Source organism: Cornus florida, unplaced genomic scaffold (genome assembly GCF_030987335.1).
Source record: "Cornus florida cultivar Cherokee Brave unplaced genomic scaffold, ASM3098733v1 CherokeeBrave_3.0.0_Hap2_Chr10, whole genome shotgun sequence".
In the NCBI taxonomy this organism is placed as follows: Eukaryota; Viridiplantae; Streptophyta; class Magnoliopsida; order Cornales; family Cornaceae; genus Cornus; species Cornus florida.
This window is the reverse complement of record NW_026775580.1, coordinates 78,140,754-78,165,138: the sequence shown is the minus strand read 5'-3', so window position 1 is coordinate 78,165,138 and position 24,385 is coordinate 78,140,754. Positions and strand designations below refer to the sequence as shown.

The window sequence follows — 24,385 nt, the reverse complement described above, 5'->3', positions numbered from 1 at the left end:
GTTATACATTCTTGATTCATAAAGATGACAGTTAAAAAGGGAAGATGAGGCTTCTAATTGAAGTGGCACAGATTGAGAAACTATAAACTGTGATTGGGTGGTCATTCTTCAACCAGACTAATCAAATTTGATTAAGGCCATGAAACCTAACACATTGCAATAAAACAAACTCAACTACCAAACAAAACAAACAATAAATACTCTGGGACCAGCTTCCCCCTCTTATTTCCACCGTCTCTTTCCTTTCCAAAGGGGGAGAGAGAGAGACAACCCCAAGTCTCTTCCCTTATCCTTCACACAAGTTTTACCCATACAATTTTCTTGGTTCAGAAAGCACCAGCTACTTCCCACAACATCCCATCACTCATGGCAGTTTCTACACCTCAAAAGCCTTCATCAATCTCAAACTCCTTATCTTTTCTTCCATTTCCACCCATTGCAGTAGACACACACACACACACACACTCTGCTTAGTTCTCTTAATTTTATGATGGAAGTAGAGCCCAAAGTCAGGAGAAATTCCAATACCCAACTCCTAGAAGAGCTCGAAGAGCTCAGCCAATCCTTATATCAATCCCACACTTCAACCGCTCGAAGAACCGCCTCCCTTGTTCTCCCTCGAACTTCAGTTCCTCCAATTTCAGCACCTGATGAGATTGGCACAGCTAAAAATGAGGAGAAAATCAATCCCAAACCGTGGTCAAGGCGTCTGTCATTGTCCCCGTGGCGCTCTAGGCCTAAGCTTGATGATGAAACCGAGCAGAACAAGCGAAGCCCTGGTGTTCCCAATCAGAAACAGTCCAATAATTTCATGGAAGACAAAGCAGCTACAGAAAAGAAAGGACTTTGGAATTGGAAGCCAATCAGAGCCTTGTCCCATATTGCAATGCAGAAGCTGAGCTGCTTGTTCTCTGTTGAAGCTGTCACAGTCCAAGGCCTCCCGGCTTCCATGAATGGTCTTCGCCTTTCGATTTGCATCAGAAAGAAAGAAACCAAGGATGGAGCTGTTCACACAATGCCCTCAAGGGTGTCTCAGGGGGCTGCTGATTTTGAAGAGACCCTCTTCATCAGATGCCATGTTTATTGCAGCCCTGGCAGTGGAACACAGCTCAAATTCGAGCCACGTCCATTTCTGATCTATGTGCTTGCAGTTGATGCAAAAGAACTTGATTTCGGAAGAACAACCGTGGACTTGAGTCGCCTGATTCAGGATTCCATAGAGAAAAGTCACGAAGGTTCGCGAATTAGGCAGTGGGAAACAAGTTTCAATCTATCAGGGAAGGCAAAAGGAGGAGAACTTGTTCTGAAATTAGGATTTCAGATTATGGAGAAAGATGGGGGCATTGGGATTTATAGTCAGTCCGAGGGACAGAAATCCAGTAAAAGTAGAAACTACTCATCTTCTATTGCCCGCAGGCAATCAAAATCATCCTTTAGTGTTCCTAGTCCGAGGTTGTCAAGCAGAGCAGAAGTTTGGACACCCTCACAAGCACGAGCAACCGGAGATATTCAAGGCATGGATGACTTGAATCTTGATGAGCCGGCCCCAATACCTTCACCATCATCATCATCTGTTCAGAAATCTGAAGAACCAGGGTCGAAGCCAGAAGATATAGATATTCTTGATTTCGAGGTTGTTGACAAAGGAGTTGAGATACAAGAGAAAGATGAGTCCGAGGAAGGACAGTCTGAAGAGTTGTCTGACAAAAGGTCGGTCTCAAGTGAGGTTGTTAAGGAAGTTGTGCATGATCAAGTCCATCTGACAAGATTAACGGAGCTTGATTCCATAGCTCAGCAGATAAAAGCTCTTGAATCTATGATGGGAGAGGAAAAGCCTTTCAAAACAGGCCAAGAATCCGAATCACAAAGATTGGATGCAGAGGAAGATGCAGTGACAAGGGAATTTCTTCAAATGCTTGAGGATGAAGACGCTATTACCAAGGAATTCAAAGTCACACAAGTGGATATCCCTCTTCTGAAGTTGGAAGGAGTTGAGGATTCTACAGAAGCAGAATCAAAGGTGTTTGTCTCAGATCTAGGAAAGGGCTTGGGGTGTGTGGTTCAAACCAGGGATGGAGGTTACTTGGCTGCAATGAATCCTCTAGACACTCAAGTGGCAAGGAAAGACCCTCCAAAACTTGCAATGCAGATATCAAAACCATTGGTTCTTCCATCAAATATGAGTGGGTTCGAGTTATTTCAGAGGATGCCAGCTATTGGGCTTGAAGAACTCAGCTCTGAGATCTTTTCCATGATGCCCATAGACGAACTCATAGGTAAAACAGCAGAACAGATAGCTTTCGAAGGTATTGCTTCCGCAATTATCCAAGGGAGGAACAAAGAAGGTGCCAGCTCAAGTGCTGCTCGCACTATTGCCTCAGTTAAGACCATGGCATCTGCATTGAGTGGTGGCAGGAAAGAGAGGATATCAACCGGCATTTGGAATGTGAACGAAAACCCATTGACGGTGGATGAGATTCTGGCTTATTCAATGCAGAAGATAGAGGCAATGTCAGTTGAAGCTCTTAAAATTCAGGCAGAAATGTCGGAGGAAGATGCCCCCTTTGATGTTTCCCCACTGGACAAAAAAGATAAAAATCGCCCATTGGCATCTGCAGTTCCACTAGAAGATTGGATAAAGAATCACAGTGATGTTACTTCAGATAATGAAAGCATCACAATATCAGTGGTTGTACAACTGCGCGATCCTCTGAGACAGTACGAGGCGGTTGGAGGCCCCATGATAGCACTAATACAAGCATCATGTATTGACATCAAATCTGATAAGTATGATGAGGAAAAGAAGTTCAAAGTAGCAAGTATGCATGTTGGTGGTTTGAAGGTAACGACTAGAAGAAAGAGGAACGTGTGGGATACTGAGAAGCAGAGGCTGACTGCAATGCAGTGGCTGGTGGCATATGGATTGGGGAAGGCCGGGAAGAAAGGGAAACGCGCGCTGTCGAAGGAGCAGGATTTATTGTGGAGCATTTCGTCGCGGGTAGTGGCTGAAATGTGGCTCAGATCAATGAGAAATCCAGATGTCAAATTCACCATGTAAATATAATTTCTTTCCTCCATACAAAATCTGAAGTCCAACAATTCTTGTATGCATATACTTATAATCCTCCTGCAATCTAGGCTGAAAAGCATGCAATGAAGACAAGAAGAGAAAAGTGCATGCTCCAGTTTGGAGAGAGCTCTGCATTGGGTCCCTAAGGGCTGTAATTGTGTTGCCCATGAGCTTAGTCAATGGGCTCTTCATTGTATTTAAACTGATGTTGAATGGGAGGTGTGGCCTCTCTGGATTTGCCTTCACATTGATATATATATATATATATATATTATTATATTTTCTTGGTGTTAATATATATATATATATATATATATCTCTTTTATTCGGGAAAAAAATGTGTTCAGGTGCATGGACACAATGTTCTATAAACATAGTTATTATTGGCTCAATGAATCTTAGGACACCATACTACTCGGAGGGATCTAGATTTTCAATAGGATGAACTTTTGTAGTCTAACAGAAGCTTATTTATTGATAAAATTATTTGAAGCACCACACACACACACACACACACACACACACACTGCATCAAGATGTTTTCAAGAATATACTTATAGTTGTTGTGCTTGCAGTGCTAGTACTTCTATGGCTCCTAATAGCTCCAAATTGATCTAATGGATAAGATGGAAGTTGTTGGACTCCTCCACTTAACCAAAAAAAAATCTAATGTCATTTTTGTATTGTTATCAGGAAAATGACTTTTAAGGCAAAAGAGTTTGAACAAAATAGAAGCTGGAGATTTTTCTTAATGATGTGAGATCCAATTTAGTGTTTTCAATGAATTGAGAGTTTTCGACTCCCCCATTTCATTCAAACTCTTCATTCTGAATATCATTACTTTTTCAATCATCATATAAAATGTAGAATTGCGTTATTGCCATGGTTTGCCGTATCGAGCGATACGCGACTCTTTTTCAAGTCTGATACGTGACTCGTATCGGCTAGTTTACACTGACTTTATCCGAATCTGTTACACTGCGACCGATACAACAACTGTGACTGATACGGCGAACCAACTTATTGCAACATAGAGAAGCAGGTGAAAAAGAGATCGAAACATATTATACCTAACTTTTTATATATTCTTTTTCTAAATCAAAAGGCTAACTTCTTTCGATTTGGTTTTACATTGTTTATTTCCATTTTCAAATCATTTTCTAATGCCATAATAATCCATCATATACTAGAAGAAATTAAATTGCCAAAACTAAAAAGAACTCAAACCCAATTAAATAGTATGGTTAGATAATTACCCAATCATTGGGAAGGCTAAGAAAGAATTCAAATCCAATCAAATAGTGTGGTTATATAATTATCCAACCATACTCGTATCAACATGTATAGTAAATGTTATGAATCATATGATTGACTTTGACATGGGTAGCAAATTCAACCATACACGTATTAACACACACTATTATTTTGGCAGGTATTGTGGAGAATAAACATTAATTTAGGAGTAGTTTCTTTATATAGGCATGGTTGGCAGACCCTGCAAGCATCTTATGGCAAGTATAAATAGAGACAAAGAGGAAGTAGAAAAAAAACAGAGTGGATTTGGCAAGAGCCTCTAAGGAAGGATTAATTAATCTTCATGGCGGTCTTGTTCAGAGTTTTCTTTGTTCTCACTCTCTTATTTGTCCATGGGTCCGCACTAGTGAGAGGACCTGATGGGATGGCGGCACTATATCATGCAGCACGTCATATAAATCCTCAGGGACAAGGTAGTGTGGGGGCGGCGCATCTTCCTATCGCTGCAATTGTAGCACATAAGAATGGAAATTTTCCTCATTCTGAAGAAGAAGAACATGGTAATGATAAAACGACGCATCTTCCTATCGCTGCATATGCAAAAAGAGGGCAAAACTAAAATACATGATTCATTAAAAACCCATATGAATATATCTTCATGTTGCAGTAATTATGTCATTAATTATGGAATTAAGTGTGCTTAATTCTATAATTATTAAATGTATTGAATAAAATGTGTTTACTTCATAATGTTGTTGTTTGAAAATAAGTATATTTAATCATACATAATTAAGTGTGTTGAATTATGAATCAAGAATTAAGTGCTTTGGATATAAAAACTGAAAAGAGGAATTAAGTGTGTTAAAATCTGAAATTTTTTGTGTTAATATGAGTATGCGTGTATATATATTTCCCAAGCCAAGCAAGAGAGAAGCCAACTCTATAGCTGCACCAGGAAAATCAAAATCCAACACGATCCAGTCCTTTCTCACCATAGCTTGTTGACTCAGAATATGAACAAACATGTTGCCCTCCTGATAAACCCAGGTCATAAATTGGACATAATTCTTCAGAGTAGTCGATTTGGATCGATTTTGGTAACAATAGATGAGAATATAAAAATAATGTGTATAGATAATTTTTATGTGTTTAATTATTTTTATGAAATGAAGTGATGGTTTTATTTTTTATTATTTAAAAAAAAAAAAAACAAAAACATTAGATTTCGAATCTTGAATTTTGGATTAAAAAGTATTGAAACTTAGATTTATTTTGTAGAACTTTAAAACATCATCATGAGAATATAAAACCAAATTCAATTTTAATGAAAGAAATAGAGTGAGATCAGATCCTGAATCTAACCATTTAATACAACACAACCTTTGATATATTTCCTCCAATAAATGACCACCCATGTTCACTTTTGAGTAATGTAGGGATTGTAGGTGTTTTCATCAAAGATGATTAGATAGAGAGAGACTTCAACAATCATGGGACCAGAGAGGGTAAAAAAAAAATGAAAATTTGAATAATCAATTTTCTTGTTTTAATTATTATTATTATTTTAATTATCGTTGCTGTACCACCGTTTGTGGAGTTAACGTCGTTTGGGGTTTAAATTTGTAACGGTTTACAAAACAACGATGTGAGAATTATTTATGGTAAAATGACACAAAACGCCTTATAGCATGAGTGTAAAATGACCTTTTACAATTGAGGATCCGCACTTCTCAAATAACCTCGAAAAATAAATTTATTTTAATTCTATTTATCATGTATATCTTCTCGAGCTAGGATCCTTGTAATACAGAACACCATACACCATGTTGCACTGAAACGAAGGTCATGATAATTCACACGTGATCACTACCACATGTGATTAATCAAAGTGAATCGCTGTTGTAAAGCGTTGTGGTGCAACCATAGAGGATGCGTACCATATATTGTCATCCTACTAAATATAAAGTTAAAAATTGATTTTATAGGACAAAAATTAACTATGTATGTAACTAATAACTAATAAATAAATAAGTAAGTTGCCAAGGTTGTAAGTTGACGCTAATAATATTTTACAATATACGGACTTCCACAGTAGTTTCTTTGTTAAAGTTATCAAGGATGTAATTTTATTGAAGGATAAATTCACTGACCACCTCTCACGTTTTGTAAATTACACATAGATGGAGTGTTTGAGACTTGTTACTTCGACCTCCCCTGAAATGGTTAATGAGCAAACGTAAGTTAATTTTGGATGTGAAAAGTTCGTTTTACCCCTCATATTTTAATACTTTCAAATAGAAAAAAAGTGTAAATTACACAGACTTCACCTATAGTTTGCTATAATTATAGGGACCCTATGGTTTTCGAAATTACACTGACCTCCTCTAATAATAAAACATTGTGAAAAATTCCAGTGAAGGGTTTCATTAAATCCTAATTCGTGTCGAGTAGATCTTGTTGTTGTGAGAATTCTTAATTCCTGTGTTATAGGGAGGGATTTATGTCACCACAAACAGAGACTAATACATAGACCACCCCTCCTAGTGACGGACCTATCTACTTTACTGAAATCTCCTCAAGTTGCTATGGTAAATGACTGAACTACCCATATGTTTGGAGGGAAACTTGGCCAACGACTTTTTTTAACCTAAAATGTGAATCACATTGCTATATGGTAGGTTGATGTTTGTGAAACCCCCTAATTTCTGAATACAAGGTTGATCAGGTCCGGGCACAAAACTGAAGGATATCAACAAATATTTTTTAAAAAAGAAGCACGGAATACAAATGGATAAATAAAGAATAAATAAAAGATAAAAGGTAACTAAAATACTAATTAAATAATTAAATCCTCAATGAATAAATTCCAATAAATATCCATCAATAAGATTCTCCATAATACAACTCAGAAATCCATAAATACAAGACCCCTATATAAATCCCAAAACTAAAATAATGATCAATTACTAAGTCTGATAAATAAAAGAACAATCTAAAGAAATGTCCTATATCAATGATACGGAAGAGTGAAGATGAATGAACTCTGATATGTACGAACAACTTTAAAACTGGTACTGCCCAAGACCTGAAAAATAAAATAGAGGGTTAGACCCACAAATAAGTTCCCTCTACTACGACCCGATTAAAGAATAGGCAATCAATACATCCCTTGCCAAACTCAAGTTATATCTACATAGTCTATACATATATACATATTAAGACTCTCACTAGATAATAGGGCAGTCTCAACCGTGTAGTGGGTATCACTTGGAAAAATTGCACACGAGGTGGTTCAGAGTTCCCCTTATACCAGGGTACACACATTTCCTATTCCAGTTACCCATCTAATCTGGCAATATACACCTCAGTCCTAACCAAAGATCCCGAGACCTTAAGCTCGTATTATGGCTCACATATGTTGGGTTTGTGGCTTAAAATTTATGTGCAGAAAATTTATGTAGAAAGTGTATCCCATTATGTTTTTATTTTGGAGTTTTGATCATTATGGTAACTTTTTGTAGGCAAGTTGAGGAATACTTATTCAACAAGGAATTGAGTTTGAAGACTCTATAAATAGAGATGGGTATTAGAGGTTTTGAGAGAGAAAGGATGTAAGGGGTTTAAGGGTGAGTGTTGTGAGGAGAGGGGAGAATATATGTAATTCCTGAGTGTATACATGTATCCTCATAAGAGATAATGAGTGAGTAAGAAGGTTTTGACATGTGGTTGTATATTCTCTTCTTTGATTCATAATAGTGAAATCTTTCTCTCCCATGGACATAACCCTAGAGTTGGGTGAATCATATAAAATATTGTGTTATGCGTGGATGTGTGATTGTTATCATCATGTATACTTATGTTGATGTGATATGATATTGCTTCCGTTGTATGTGCTGATTGAGGGATTTAACTCTCAATAACAGCCGACCATTGAGTGGGTTGGGGGGAGTTAATTATCCCAAATAACTGGTATTAGAGCCTATGGTGGGTCAAAACCTGTGATTGGTCTTGAAGATCATTAGAAGAAGATTGCTGCGAAGTTTATCAGAACAGAAGATAATTGTAAGGTGCTATGGAGATTCAATCAGATTTGATGATGACATGATACGTATGAAAAAGGTGATGGTGTGAAGCCCATGAGGAACAAGTCTTAGAACAAGCTAGAGGATGTTTGTTTTCAATATGGGGCAAAGATAGCAGAGATGAAGCCCACGAGAATAAGTTTTGGGGATAAGCAAAGAGTGAGTGCTAGTTTTCAAGATAGCCGGGGAAAGGGGTGTGAAGAATGAAGGGGTTTACTCTAAGCCCGATAAAGAGTAAAGGGGAATATGAAGTGTGAAGATGTGATATTTTTTGCTTTTATCTATAAAAGCAATTGATGAAGATGAGTTGAAGATTGATTGGTTGCCATGCGTGAGCAATTGAACACCAACGGGGTGGATAGAGAAGATGGAAGAAAAAATGAAGAATGATGAATTTGAGAAAAGGTGAAGATTGTTAGAGTGTTTCTCAACTTCATCATAATGCTTTTGTTCGAAGTGGAGAAATCTTTAATTGAGGTAGAGCTATGAAGAGATCCTTGTTTAAAGTGGAGCTATGAAGAGATCCTTGTTCGAGGTGGGGTTATGGAGAAGCATGTGAAGATTGAATTTTGAGCTAAGGTGGAGATTGTTGGGTTTGTGGCTTAAAATTTATGAGCAGAAAATTAGTTTCCTATTTTGTTTTGGAAGGTTGAAAGTTATAGAAGAAAGTGTATCCCATTATGTTTCGATTTTAGAGTTTTGATCATTATGTTAACTTTGTATAGGCAAGTTGAGGAATACTTTTTCAACAAGGAATTGGATTTGAAGACTCCATAGATAGATATGGGTATGAGAGGTTTAGAAAGAGAGAGAGAAGAGAGAAAAGATGTGAGGGGTTTAAGGGTGAGTGTTGTGAGGAGAGGGGAGAGTATATGTAATTCCCGAGTGTATACATGTAGCCTCATAAGAGATGTTGAGTGAGTGAGTAGGTTTTGACATGTGGTTGTATATTCTCTTCTTTGATTCATAATAGTGAAATCTCTCTTGCCCATGGACGTAACCCTAGAGTTGGGCAAACCATGTAAAATATTGTGTTGTGCGTGGATGTGTGATTGTTATCTCCATATATACTTGTGTTAATGTGATGTGACGATGCTTCCTCTGTGTGTGATGAATGAGGGATTTAACTTTCAACAATAGCCAACCATTGAGTGGGTTAAAGGGAGTTAATTATCCCCAACAACATATATATAAATATATAGCAACAATAAATAAATGTCATATTAAACAATGGCATAAGTAGAGTGTCATGACTTTTTAGCTAGCTCACTTACACATCAATACAATAATATCATATTTAACAATGGTTTAAAATATCAAGGAGCCTAACTTGTTAGCTATCTCAATGATCACAACCCATATATATATATATATATATATATATATATATATATATATATCTTTTATTCAGAAAAAAAAAATGTATTCGGTTGCATGGACATAATGTTCTACCAACATAGTTATTATTGGCTGTATGAATCTTAGAACACCATACTACACCAAATTGTGAGTCGTACGTAGCGAAAAATACTTAGAAAGTTTTGTTTGTTTTAAAACAGATCTGTGTCGTTACCAACTTTACTTATTTTAGCAATTAAATAATTAATCATATGCAGATAAAATAAAGCAAAGTACAATGTTAGAGATGACACCAAGATTTTAGCGAGGAAACCCCAATTGATAAAATACGTCAACTGTTATGGAAAAAACCTCGTGGACTGTACAATCCAAAGTAAATCAATCCACTATGCTTGAAACAAAGTATACCGAATTTTGACTCTGGCTCACACCCTATCGTTCTACCAAACACTAACTGTTGACAATCCCCTGGCTTTGCGACTCCCCGTCCAATAGTAACTTGACCTCAGGCTTATGCTTGATAATTGTAGAAGAGTAGCAGGTAGATTAGACAACACTCCTCGAATGCTCCAACCCTTTCAAAGTGTGATTGCTTTTACTTTTGTTCTTCAATCGTTTGAATGATATAGATGAAGATCTGCTTTTGTCTGATCATTTTAGATGCAACTGTATGATCACGATCAGGATTTGAACACCACAACTCTAAACTCACTATGTGTTTATGTGTATGTGTTCTAGAAAGATGACAGAAAAATCAACTCTGATTTTCTACAAAAAATAATCTTCCTAAGGCTTTTAAGAATAATGAATCTGTAAAACAAAAGCCGTAAATAAATTAATGTATATGACATGGTTTATATAGAGGTTTGCAAAGTCCTATTCCTTCTGTAAATAAAGGAAATTTCGTGCATAGGACTTGGAAGGAAAGTTGGATAAAAAAAGGTATTAAACAGATCAAGGAAACTGGACTTCTTTTGCAATTAAGACTTGTGGAACCGATTCCCAATATTGGTACTGGTTCCCAAAGGATAGTGAGTTTATTCTCGTATATTAGAACTTGGAACCAGTTCCCACTTGACAGAATCTAATATGAACTTGGAAATTCTGTAATTTTTGAACTCTGAAAATGTACCATGTATATCAATGTGTCCTAAGTGGGAAACGATGTCCTAATCATTGTTCTTTCTTTTTCGATGATCAACATTACTTTCCTCTTCTGAACAAACTTCCAATTCCATAGTCGATGTCAAGTCGGATATGGTAACTGCAATTACAACTCGACAAGGACTTGTTTTGTTACTAAAATAAGCCAATTTACAAAAATATATCTCACAATCTCCCCCTTTGGCAATTTCGTGACAAAACCCTAAGAACAATGTATAATCTACCCAAAGCAGAAAAATAAATTACAATTGTTTAAGGAACCAAGGAAATATTTTATCTCTGTTCACTTCAGCTCTTGGACAAACATTTACCTGAATTCCTGCATATAGTTCAAGCAAAACTACCAGTGAAAGTTAAATAAACAAGTTTAAAACTCCCCCTGAATAAATTATCCAATTTTTTTTTAGATTTTTCTCCCCCGTAATGTAACCTTGTTTTCCCCCTTTTTGGAACAAAATTGACAAAGTAATAGCAAAATAACCCGAACAATGTATAACCAGAAAGAAATAATACTAAAATAAAGTAAACATGAATCAGTTTAATACATGTCAGAAACCAAAACAGAATATCCAAAAATATCAAGCCATGACAATGTAAAAACTAAGCAAAAAGTGATGCATATATGATAGTAACCTAGAATCAAGCATCAGGATCATCTCCAGCAAATAGAACTTTAGACATCGGAGTATCCTCATTACCACCATCAGTGTCACTCCCACTGGTATCATCCTCTGCATCATCATCTGACTCGTCATCCTCATCTTTATCATCCTCAACCATAAGTGACGGATCTGGAAGGGCTGGTCTGTATATATCCTCAGAGGTACCACCCGTCTTCTGCTCCTTATGTAACCTAACATCCTCTTGAAGATCAAAAACAGCATCCATCAAGGCTTTTTGATTATGAAGAATCAATGAATAGAGCAAATTGGCATCCAGAGTGTTAAACGTCCGCTTAGTCGAAAAGAGCGTAGTAACCTCCGGAAGATATGATGAAGAAACAGTTGCACCCCTGCTAGCTTTCCTAGATGAAGCTCTTATAAATTTAGCCTTGTTAAAAGCCCTCATATCCATCTCGGACATGATCTCAATATGATGAGCACGGGGTGGAAGTGGAATCTCAAAATGCCGATATAATGCCATAATGATCATAGGGAATGGAAATGATTTCTTCTTGGAATTATTCTTGTAATGCACTATCATTAGTCCATATATAGAAGAGTCAAGATATATCTCTACATCAATAGATAGAAGATATAGTACCTCTACACGATCTACATAAATAACATCCTTCTTCCCGAAGTAGCCAAGGTTGGAGATCGCAAATAAATTGAGAAAAACCGCCTCATTTGTAAGATAGCGATTCGGGATGTAGTCGGGAAACCTTGGTGAGTCTGGAACACATAATTCATTATAACTGTCTTCTCACTTTAGGTCGGAATGTACCAGTGGAAGATGATAGCCAGTATTTGAAAAATTCTTGGGAATGCCAAGAACTTTGCCAATCACATTTGTATGTACCACATAGTCCTTCCCAAATAACGAAACCTCAAAATATCCTGAGTCATAAACCTTGTGGATATCTGAGTAGAAATAGTGAACTAGATCGGGACTGTAGGAATTTGCCACAGTGGTAAAGAACAACCACTTGTACTTCTCAATATAATCAACCAATTTCTTTCCCGGACTATCTCTTAACTTCTTCAAGTTCACATTTCGTTCCGACTTAATCGGACCATCCTTATACACTTTAGTGTATACTTACCAAGCATGCTGGTTGTAAAAGTGTTCTTGAGCAAATTGAATCTTCCCTGTGTCAGATACTGACGGATACCCAGGTGGTGTCTCAGTGGTAGGAGAGCTAGGTGAAGACGGTTCATCCCTTGGAACAGTTGAACCCTCTTGCGATTCCCGAATAGAAATTGTTGTTTGGGCTTTCTTTGGGGGTGGAGGAGAAGCAATACCCTTTCCTTTGTCCTTCTTGGATAGTCTCGGAGGCATCTTGTGTTCAAAGAAATTTGGTTTGAAACTTCGGAGTTCACTTGGTAAATTTGTCGAACACTTGGCGTGTCCTTCAACACTTGTTCTTGGACAAGCTTAATTTGATTCTTCAAAACCCCAAAAACCAATCAACACAACAAGCAATTAAAGCCACAACAATCAATACCCAAGACTTCAATCTCTTTAACAACCCAAAAGATCAATATCTTAACCAATCCTCTAATTTTCTCAAACTCCCAACCTCCACAAATTCTATTCAAAACTCAACCTTTAATCTTCATTCTAACTTGCAATCTAATGATTCTATGTTGTTTATGCAACGTTATGATGATAAGGATGCAAGATCAAGATAATATATATGATGTATATATCTATGGAGTGTTGTAGATAGACAGTGAGCACAATATATAGAGAGAGGAAGTGTATGCAACAATGCCTAACAAAGTTAAAAAGTGAAACTTTAATACCCAATCTCGTTGCCAGGAACTGGTTCCCACTGGGCAGTGACTAAAATATGAATTTGGACCACTTTTGAATTGGTGCCAAATTTGTGGTACCGGTAGCCAGGCTCTAGAGACTTGAGCCTAACATTTGTGTACCTTGAACTGGTAGCGAATAGGTGAAACTGGTAAGAAATGGACAGTAAGCTTCCTTGAAAAAGTTTTCCAGAGAATTTTTCCTTTGACTTTGTGATTTACTCAATGATCAAACAAATAAAAAAAACTACAAACTAAAAACAAAAATCTTTTTGAATTTTTTAATAACTTTTCAATTTTTTAATTTTAAAACAAAACACAATTAAAAACAAATCATTGAGCAGTCAACCAAAGTCTTTCAAGTCCACACCTGATTCAATATTTCCAGAAAATTTTCAGAGATATTTATGAATGAAAATTTCGACTCCACAAAATATTCAATTAATTTAAATTCTCAAAAAATAATCACCACATAAATTTTAACTTGCAAATATTAATGAAACAGTTAGAAATCAATCTAGCAAGTTCAAGTGAGTGTGTGCAATCTATCTCATCAATTTTCAATCAATTATCAATAAATCATTGTCCAAACCATATTGATCGAAAAACATCAAGATAAAATTGTCTTTAAGCAATTTTTCTAAGTAAAGTTTCTTTCACTTTAAAGAGCAGACAACAATTCCTTAATTCAACTTGTCTCCACCTTTCTTTTTACTCATTTAGCTCCACTTCAAAGTTTAATTGGAGCTTTCAAACACATCTCAATAGGTAGCATTTTCCTAATTCAGCATTTTTTTTAAAACTGAATTTATTCATTTTTTTAAGCTCCTATTTTTTTCAGACAATAACCTTTATAGCTTTTGTGATCAATATACCCTAACCAATAATTCAAAGATTTTTAATCAAAATTTTCAGATTTGGATTAGTGCACAAAAGGTTATAAACTTAAGAGATTCAAATCTAAAAATCCCTTAATCAGTGCAAATCAACTTTCATTGTATAAATTACAAACCAAGAATCTATTTTTAATCAAAAATCATGTGTCCAATTTACATTCAAAGATAGATCATAAATTCAATGGAAGAATTTTCTCAAATACATCATGAAAACTATGATCAGAAACTCAAAACCCTAACCAAACCCTAACAAGTGATCCAATGGCAACAAAATTTTACTTTTAAACACAAGCCACGATCACTAAATTTCATAGGACTTAGTTTGAAGGTGAAGTCCTTTTGGAAACATATTCCATGGACTTAACAGGCATATAATGAATCAAATCAAACTTTTTGATCTAAATAGTTCTCATTCTCATTTCTTGAAATTCTTTTTCTTTTTTTACCTCTTTTTTAGGTAAATTATCAACTTTAGAAATCTTAGGTGTCACAACATTCTTTTTCTTCCTAGAATGCACCTTTTTCTTCGTATAAGAATTTTTAGAATGATTTTCAGAAAATTCTTTCTTTTTCCTATGAAGGCATGAATTATACTTATGTCCATTCTTTCTACAAAAAGTGCAATGCAACAATTTAGGCACATAAGACTTATCAAAATGTGATACATCAGGTAAACATGGATTAGGCATAATAGCAGGTTTAATAAAAGTTGTTTTACCTTGATTACTAGAAGAACCTTTAACAAATCCTAACCCTATTTTATCATTCACATCCTTACCCATATTAATTATCTTATTCAAACTGTTTTGACTCATATTGAACCCTTTCAGTTTATCTTTTTTAGATTTCAATTCAATTTCAAGATAATCATTTTTCAAAGTAAGACATTCCTTCAATAAGTTAACTATACTTAACTTATCCTCAAGAATGATGATCTTCTTCTCAAGCTCAGTGATAACGGAATTGCTTTCAAAAGCTTTCCTTTTTGCTTCATCAATCTGTTTCTTTAGATCTTTATTCTCTCATTTTGCTTGGATAAGCTCATTTGCTAGCTTATTGATTGCCTGTTTGACTTTAATAATTTCTTTGACCATCTTCTTCAACTTTTCATCGTCCTTTTCAGCCTCTTGTACCTGTTCATGATAAAACTCATTGTCTTCATTATTTGAAATATCAGTAAGATAAAGACATGACATGAAGACCTTTATCAAGAAAAGCGATATAAGAAAAATCATTTGTATCATCCAGAGGAGAATCATTATCACTTAAAGTAGAATTTTCAGACATAGAAACTTTCATTGCTTTTCCTTAATTCTTATCCTTTTGTTCTTTCCTAGGACTAGGACAAACATTGGATGCGTAACCTTTGCCACCACAATTCCAGCAAATGAATTCAGTTTCTTTTAATTTTTCTACTTTCTTTTCATTAAACCTAAAGTTTGACCTTTTGTCAAAATTTTTAGGATTAGCCATGTTGCTATTCCTACTCCTCAGTTGCCTTTGCAAAATCTAACTGTATTGCCTTGACAAGAATTCCAGATCATCATCAGAGTTGTCATCTATAGAATTCTCAACCTGTGTAGATTTTAAAGCAAGATTTTTCTCCTTCTAGTCTAAATCAAAATTCTACATCTCAAAAGTTTTCAATAAACCTACCATCTTATCTACTTTACTGGTAGACAAATCCCAATGTTCAGTGATTGTTTCAACTCTAATCTGAAATCTTTTAGGTAAAGACCTTAAGATTTTCTCACAGATTTTCTTATCACTAACTTTTTTACCTAAGTGACGCAATTCAGAAAGTATTTCAAGAAGACTAGAATAAAAATCAAAAAAGGTTTCATCTTCTTTCATCACAATGTTCCCAAAGTTATGAGAAAGTGACTGAATTTTGGACAACTTCACTTTAGAAGTTCCTTCATGAGTAACCTGCAAAATATCCCAAGCTTCTTTAGCAGTTTTACAATCAGAAATTCTAGCATATTCAGATGGAATAACATAATTAATAATTGAATATAAAGCTTAGCCATTAACATCATCACGCTAAGCTTCAATAGTAGTAAAAGCAAAAGTATCTTTTAACTCTTTGACTATTTTTCCATCCACAGTTGTATCTACTATAGGACGTGTATAGCCAGTTTCAACTATTGCCCAAGTTTTACCACTAGAATTTTGTAAATAGGCTCTCATCTTTGATTTCCAAAAATTGTAATTATCTCTTTCAAATAAAGGACCACGTTAATTAGAACCACCTTCTTTCAATACATAAGACATGATTTTGAAAATAATTTTTGAAAAACAAAACAAAACTTTTTAGCAAGGATTAACTCAATGTGTAAAGATTGGCTCTGATACCAAATTGTGAGTCGTATGCAACGGAAAATACTTAGAAAGTTTTGTTTGTTTTAAAACAGATCTGTGTCGTTACCAACATTACTTATTTTAGCAATTAAACAATTAATCACATGCAGATAAAATAAAGCAAAATATAAAGTTAGAGATGACACCAGGATTTTAGCGAGGAAACCCTAGTTGATAAAATACGTCAACTGTTATGGGAAAAATCTCGTGGACTGTGCAGTCCAAAGTAAACCAATCCACTATACTTGAAACAAAGTATACTGAACTTTGACTCTGACTCACACCCTATTGTTCTACCAAACACCAACTGCTGACAATTCTCTGGCTTTACAACTCCCCGTCCAACAGCAACTTGACCTCAGGCTTATGCTTGATATTTGTAGAAGAGTAGCAGGTAGATTAGACAACACTTCTCGAATGCTCCAACCCTTTCAAAGTGTGATTGCTTTTACTTCTGTTCTTCAATCGTCTGAATGATGTAGAAGAAGATCTGCTTTTGTCTGATCGTTGTAGATGCAACTGTATGATCACGATCAGGATTTGAACACCACAACTCTAAACTCACTATGTATTTATGTGTATGTGTTCTAGAAAGATGACAGAAAAATCAACTTGATTTTCAGCAAAAAATAATCTTCAAAGGCTCTTAAGAATATTGAATCTATATAACAAAAGCCGTAAATAAACTAATGTATATGACATGGTTCATATAGAGGTTTGTAAAGTTCTATTCCTTCTGTAAATAAAGGAAATTTCGGGCATAGGACTTGGAAGGAAAGTTGGATAAAAAAAGGTATTAAACAGATCAAGGTAACTGGACTTCTTTTGCAATCAGGACTTATGGAACTGGTTCCAATCTTGGTACTGGTTCCTAAAGGACAGTGAGTTTGTTCTCTTATATTAGAACTTGGAACTGGTTCCCATATCTTGGTACCGGTTCCACTTAATAGAATCTAATATGAACTTGGAAATTCTGTAATTTTTATACTCTGAAAATATACCATGTATATCAATATGTCCTAAGTGGGAAACGATGTCCTAATCGTTGTTCTTTCTTTTTCGATGATCAATATTACTTTCCTCTTCTGAACAAATTTCCAATTCTGTAGTCGATGTCAAGTCGAATATGGTAACTGAAATTACAACTCGACTAGGACTTGTTTTGTTACTGAAATAAGCCAATTTACAAAAATATATCTCACAGAAGGTATCTAGCTTTTCTGAGTGTTGTGAGGACAGGGGAGAGTATATGTAATTCGTGAGTGTATACATGTAGCCTCATAAGAGATAATGAGTAAACAAGTGGGTTTTGACATGCCTTGATTCATAATAGTGAAATCTCTCTCTCCCATGGACGTAACCTTAGAGTTGGGTGAACACTGTAAAATATTGTGTTATGCGTGAATGTGTAATTGTTATCTTCATATATATTGTATTGATGTAATGTGATGATGCTTCCACTATGTGTGATGATTGAGGGATTTAACTCTTAATAACAGCCGATCGTTGAGTTGTAATGACCCTAAAATTATACTAATTATTAAAAAAAAAAAATTCGGCATAACCTCTGCTAAAAAGGGTCCTACGACAACCTACTTTAATGCATAAAAGTGTAATGGCCTCTCTTAGACCATCAAAATTTATCTAACATGTCACAACACACAATGCAAATAATACATTCTTCATTCTATGGTTATGAACATCAATAATATGATACAAGACAACACCATTTTCTTCTTCTACATAAGAATTTTACATAATCTTTATAACTAGTTCAATTTACAACAAAGTAGAGTTAAGCTCAAAGTTATAATACAAACGCATGCTAAACAACTTAATATATTCCTGTCATGGTGTTATACAAAAAATGAGCTCAAGTTTACAAAATGATTTCAAAATAAACTTCTAGTCCTTACATGCATGTGGTGGATTGTGTGATACCCCTCGGATCCAAGACATGGGTTGATCAGGCCCAAGCCTAAACCCGAGGGAATATCAAACAATTAATATATAAATGAACACGGAATACAAAATGAAATAAGAAATAAATAAAAGTTGAATGAATTCTAAAAAATAAAATCCTTTAAAAGTAATGCTTAAAATCCAGTATTTCAAAACCTTCCAATAGTTTAACAACTCGGGAATCCATCTCTAGTGGACCCTTAATTAAAACCAAACTGAAATTAAAGTAAACTGAAAGAACATCTAAAGTTAAACCACAGAGAGAAGTCCTACGTCGTCGGAAGAGTGAGTGATAGTCTCTGCTCAGCATGATCGAGTCTACGACTAAAACTGTCGAACACCTGAAAAATAGAAGTGGGTTAGGCCCATGAACAAGTTCTATCCTACTACAATCCATGCAGAGACTCGATACGCATGTACATTCTAACCAACTCAGTAATAACTATATAGTCCATAAATATATATATATATATATATATATATATATATTCACACTAAAGGACTCTCACTGGACTACAGGCCGGTCTCAACCTGAATAGAGGCAACATGTAAAACGCACCTGAAGTAGGCTTGTATACCTAAGCCTAACAGGGTACACCTCTAACCATCATAGCCAGCTATGCATCCCAATGCATATACGCGCCCTAACCATCGATCCTGAGACTCAAGCTCATATCGAGGTACCATAACAATATATTTAAAATCCATCCAGAATCCATAGTTGTGCCGTTTAACTATTCGTTTCCTTAACACTACAAATTAATAGGATTTAACTTTTAGTTAATCCATTCCTTAATTCCAGAGTAGGTAGGACTTAGCGTTTTTGAGCTAATCCCCCTAGTATGCCACCGTCCCGTACCGGTGCATACAATCCATCCATCCAGTAGTTGATAATATAGAAAATGAATGTAAATATCAACTAATCCATACATCCAACAATCGATAATTAAAATATTAAATATAAACATCAATTGTTCCATACTAAGCATGATAAAATTCTGTAATTTAACAAGCTTATTTGATGCTACTCCGCAAAGTCCACTGAATGATAATACAGATCATACATGTAAACCAATCAATTCCAAGTAAGTATAACAGAATATATATCTTCATATGCATATTTTATAACACTGGAACATGATTAACTGAAAATTCATCCACGAGAATTGCTATCCTAAGATTAAGCAATTTAAAATCATTTTCATCCAGAAACAGCAAACCAATTAATTCCAAATAAGCATAATAGAATATATAACTTCACATGCTTATTTTTTATATCATTGTGGCATGATTTAAACTATAACAGCCATAAATTCAATTGCTAACTTAGAGATAAACAAATTGAATCATCCGCATCCAAGATCAATATGCCAGTTTACTTACGAACTTCATACTGTTCCATATACTAATTCTCTATGATTTATTATTTATTATCAAACCCTTTGGAGCTCTAAAATGTCCTTAGACATCATTTAACTTCCCATCCATAGCCCCTAACTATCTCTGGAACGTCAAAAACCCAGCCCAGAATTGACAAATCGTCAAAAATCAAGAGAAAGGGGGAAGAGCTGCCTCCCCCACAAGGGGAGCCGCCTCCCCCTTGAGTAGAGCCGGCTCCACACCATGTGGAGCCGCCTCTTTGCCCCGAGTGACCAACTCTGCTCGTTTTCTTCACCCGTTTCACCTCTGGCGACTTCCGTTCCTTTTGTCCTCCATTGTTAGGGTTCCTACTTGTTAATTCTATGTCCCAGTGTGTTCCAGAGATTATAAAATTTCATATGCCTCCATTTAAATCAATTCAAACAAGTATTTATGCAAACAAACGCAAAATTAAGCAAAACTAGAACATGTAAACACATACTGTTTTATATAAAATTTCACATACATGAAAGATTAATTTTACGTTTATTTACTCCTGGAATTACTTTAGGCATGTAAAGAACACGAGTCAAAGGGAGAGAGTTAGGAATAGAACTTGCCTTTAAGATTTTGATTCGAAACCTCAGCGTCGTTTTCCTAAAATTTTCGGCGATTCCTACTGTTCTTAACTCCTCTGTTGCCTTGGTTCCAACCACGAACAACACTCATTCCATCTCACCCTAGTCTGACCTTTAATCCATGGCCGAAGCACTAACCAGTTCTCTCTGTTTTCTCTCAAGTCCCTCTCTATATACATGAACAGGGTTTTTGATTTCTAAACCCTAAGCTGACGTTTAAAACTATATTTATAAAAGTTTAAGGAAAACCTAATTCTACTATATTACGATACAGAAACCTCAACTAAGAAATAAACCTAGTCGGCTAAACCGTGAAACATAAAAACCTAGAATTATAATAAATACGAAAACTATTAAAACAATTAATTCATTAATCCACATAAGCATATAATAAAGAAAGAAAAATTAAAACAAATACTCAATTAAATCATTCGATTAAATAAAACAAATACCACAATTAATTTAATTAATTAACAATAAATAAAACAAATAAGCAAATAGCCAAATAACCACATACAAATGCATAGATTACAATAAAACCATAAAATAAATTACCGACACTATCCTTTTAAAATTAGGGTATTACAGATTGTCATCCGCCACCTCCTTGCCGTGTTCTGAAAAATGTTAAGAGGAAGGGGTGAGCAAAAGCTTAGTAGGAAGTGCCTAAGGCACACCTCTTGTTACCCCGTGAATCCAAACAATGAATAGAGCAAAAGAAAACGGGATCATACAACTCCGGGAAGATAATATAACCATAATATCAACAACAAATAATCCAAGTAATAACAAACCATGCCGTGTAATGGGATGCAATGTCATGAAATGTCACTCCCCATTTCTGCCATCATTTCCAAACCGTTAGTGCAACCCGTCATATGGCAACTCTATGGCGGCATGAGAGAAGGATTAGCTAATTATCTCTGACCACAAGGCAACTCCAGGGTGTCATTTGGGGCCCGTTAACTCAACTACGCTAGGGAAATCTCCTCAGTTCCCTCTAGGCCACACTAACGCCGCGGTCCCTAGGGAAACTCCTAGGTGGTCGGGTTTTCACAAACCCTTTCACAAATTTTTCCCCAAAACCATTTTCATTTCCTTTAAAATCAACTTCCTATTTCTTTCCCAATGCTTATGCATAAAATGTATCATAAAATTATATAATTCTACTTTAACAACCTTGCATGCTTAATAAGGAAATTTACACACCACATTCCATACGCACAATTAGTACAATTTTCAACAATAACGTATTTAAATTAAGAACATAATCATTTAAGCATGCCTTTGTCCTATCCTTTCAACAAATCAATTATGCATACTATTTAAGCATGAAATTCACATAACTTATACAATTCAACCGTAACAACTTACATGCTTAATAGGGAATTTTATACAAAACCTAATATGCTTACACTTAGCACAATCTCAACAATCACACATCTAAATTAAAAATATAATCAGTTAAGCATGTCTATATCATATTTCATCAACAATCAACATACATATCACTAAACATGAAACTTAAATGGAATTATAACTCATACACATAATATCAAGACAACTTAGCATGAATTAATCACAATTTAACATGTTATACTACAAATTAAGAGAGAATAATTCACCAAGAACCAAGAGATTGTAGATTAAACACCCCTACCTCCAAAATGATAAAACCCCCAATTTTGTGCCTTAATTTCAAGAATCCTAAGATGCACCAAAACTGAAATTGCTTACACCCACTTGAAGATCTTGCGAGCTCTTCGATTTGCCCCAAACGGCATCTAAAAATTCTCACCGGTTGAAGTTTAATCAAGATTTGATGCTTTGAATGAAAAAGAAAAAGAAAATGAAAATAAAGAGAGGAAAAAAGAGAACTGCTTGGGAGAGAGAGAATTAGAGAGAGAAAGGTGAGGCCAAAATGCCTCTTAGCTACAAATGAATAAAGTGGTGGGTCCCACTTTTTTTTATTTATAAAAAAATCCCACATTTTTCCATTTAATACATATATATATCATAACATTACATTATCCCCAAAATAAAAGATTTTGTCCCCGAAATCAAGCCATACCTGAGGGAGAAAACAACTCTGCATACTTGGAGCGAACCTTCTGTTTAAGCTCCCAAGTAACCTCCTTAACTCCATGATGCCTCCAGAGAACTTTCACCAATGGTATCATCTTGTTCCTTAACACCTTCTATTGTGTGTCAAGGATCTAAACTGGTCCTCCTCGTTAGAAATATCCTTATCAATGTCCACATCAACCCAACTCAAAATGTGAAATGGATCCGGCTCATATTTCTGTAGCATCGATATATGAAAGACATTGTGGACTCTATCCATCTGCGGCGGCAAAGAAAGTCTATAGGAAACCTCTACTACCCGGTCCAAGATCTCAAAAGGTTCAATAAATCGTAGCGACAACTTGCCACTTTTCTCGAACCTCAACAACCCCTTTCGTGGAGAAACCCGTAGAAAAATGTGGTCTCCCACCTCAAAGGATAACAGTCGTCGCCATCTATCCGCATAGCTTTTCTATAGGCTCTGAGCTATGAGCAACCTCTGTCTGATCAGCTTAATCTTCTCAGTAGTCTCAAGTACAATGTCGGGTCCTAAGACGTCTGTCTCGTCTACCTCAGTCTAACAAATAGGAGACCTACAAGGTCTACCATACAACGCCTTAAATGGAGCCATCTGAATACTCTCCTGATAACTGTTGTTATAGGTAAACTCAATAAGTGGAAGGTGATCCTCCCAACTACCTCCCAAATCAAGTACACATGCCTAAAACATATCCTCCAAGATCTGGATGGTACGCTCCGACTGGCTGTCCGTCTATGGATGGAATGCCGTACTAAAGTGCAACGATGAACCAAACGCTGCCTGAAGACCTTCCCAGAACCTCGAAGTGAACTTGGCATCCCTATCTGAAACAATAGCCACTGAAACTCCGTGCAACTTCACAATCTTTCACATAAAGAACATCAAGTGCCTCTGCGTTATCTATTGCATTAATAGGCAAAAAGTAAGCCATCTTGGTCAATCTATCAATAATAACCCATACAGCTTTATTTTCCCTCCGTGATCTAGGAAGACCTGTCACAAAATTCATAGCAATCTGCTCCCATTTCCATTGCGCTACAGTCAATGGTTGCAATAAACCAGCTGGTCTCTGGTGATGGTCCTTCACCTGCTGACAGGTAAGGCATTTAGTCATAAACTGTGCAACATCTTTCTTCTTTCCAATCCACCAATACTGACGTTTCAAATTGTGATACATTTTAATACCACCCGGATGAACTGTAAAGCGGGAAGTGTGAAACTCCCGTAGAACGTCCTCACGACAAACTGTGGGAACGACCAACAAACCCCTGAACCGTAAACCTCCATCTGCATGTAAAGTCCAATCCTTTACTGTCTCACCACCATAAATCGAAATGTGAATAGCATCCAAATCCAGATCTTACCTCTATGACCCAATCACTCTTCCGACAAGAGTGGGCTGAGCCACGAGACTAAACAAGAATGCTGACTCATTGCCAACATCATCATCAAAGCAAGACAATCCCATTTATGCCAAATCCTCAAGCATCTTCCACTTCTGAATGGCTAAACCAGCTAAAGTCCCTCGAGATTTTCGGCTTAAGGCATTAGCTACCACATTTGCCTTACCCAGATGATATTTCAAGTCAAAGTTGTAGTCCTCCAAGAATTCAACCCATCGCCTCTGTCTGTTGTTCAAGTTTTTTTGGGAGAAAAAAA

At 35.8% G+C, this 24,385-nt stretch overlaps 1 protein-coding gene across 1 annotated transcript; it reads left to right on the top strand.

Annotated features, from left to right (window-relative positions):
- The first annotated feature begins 294 nt into the window (after positions 1 to 294).
- LOC132278351 (protein PLASTID MOVEMENT IMPAIRED 1) lies at positions 295 to 3,364 on the top strand. The gene has a single exon (XM_059780145.1). It carries the CDS (start codon positions 488 to 490, stop codon positions 3,056 to 3,058), a length of 2,571 nt encoding a protein of 856 aa, XP_059636128.1. The 5' UTR covers positions 295 to 487; the 3' UTR covers positions 3,059 to 3,364.
- The last annotated feature ends 21,021 nt before the right edge of the window (positions 3,365 to 24,385 follow it).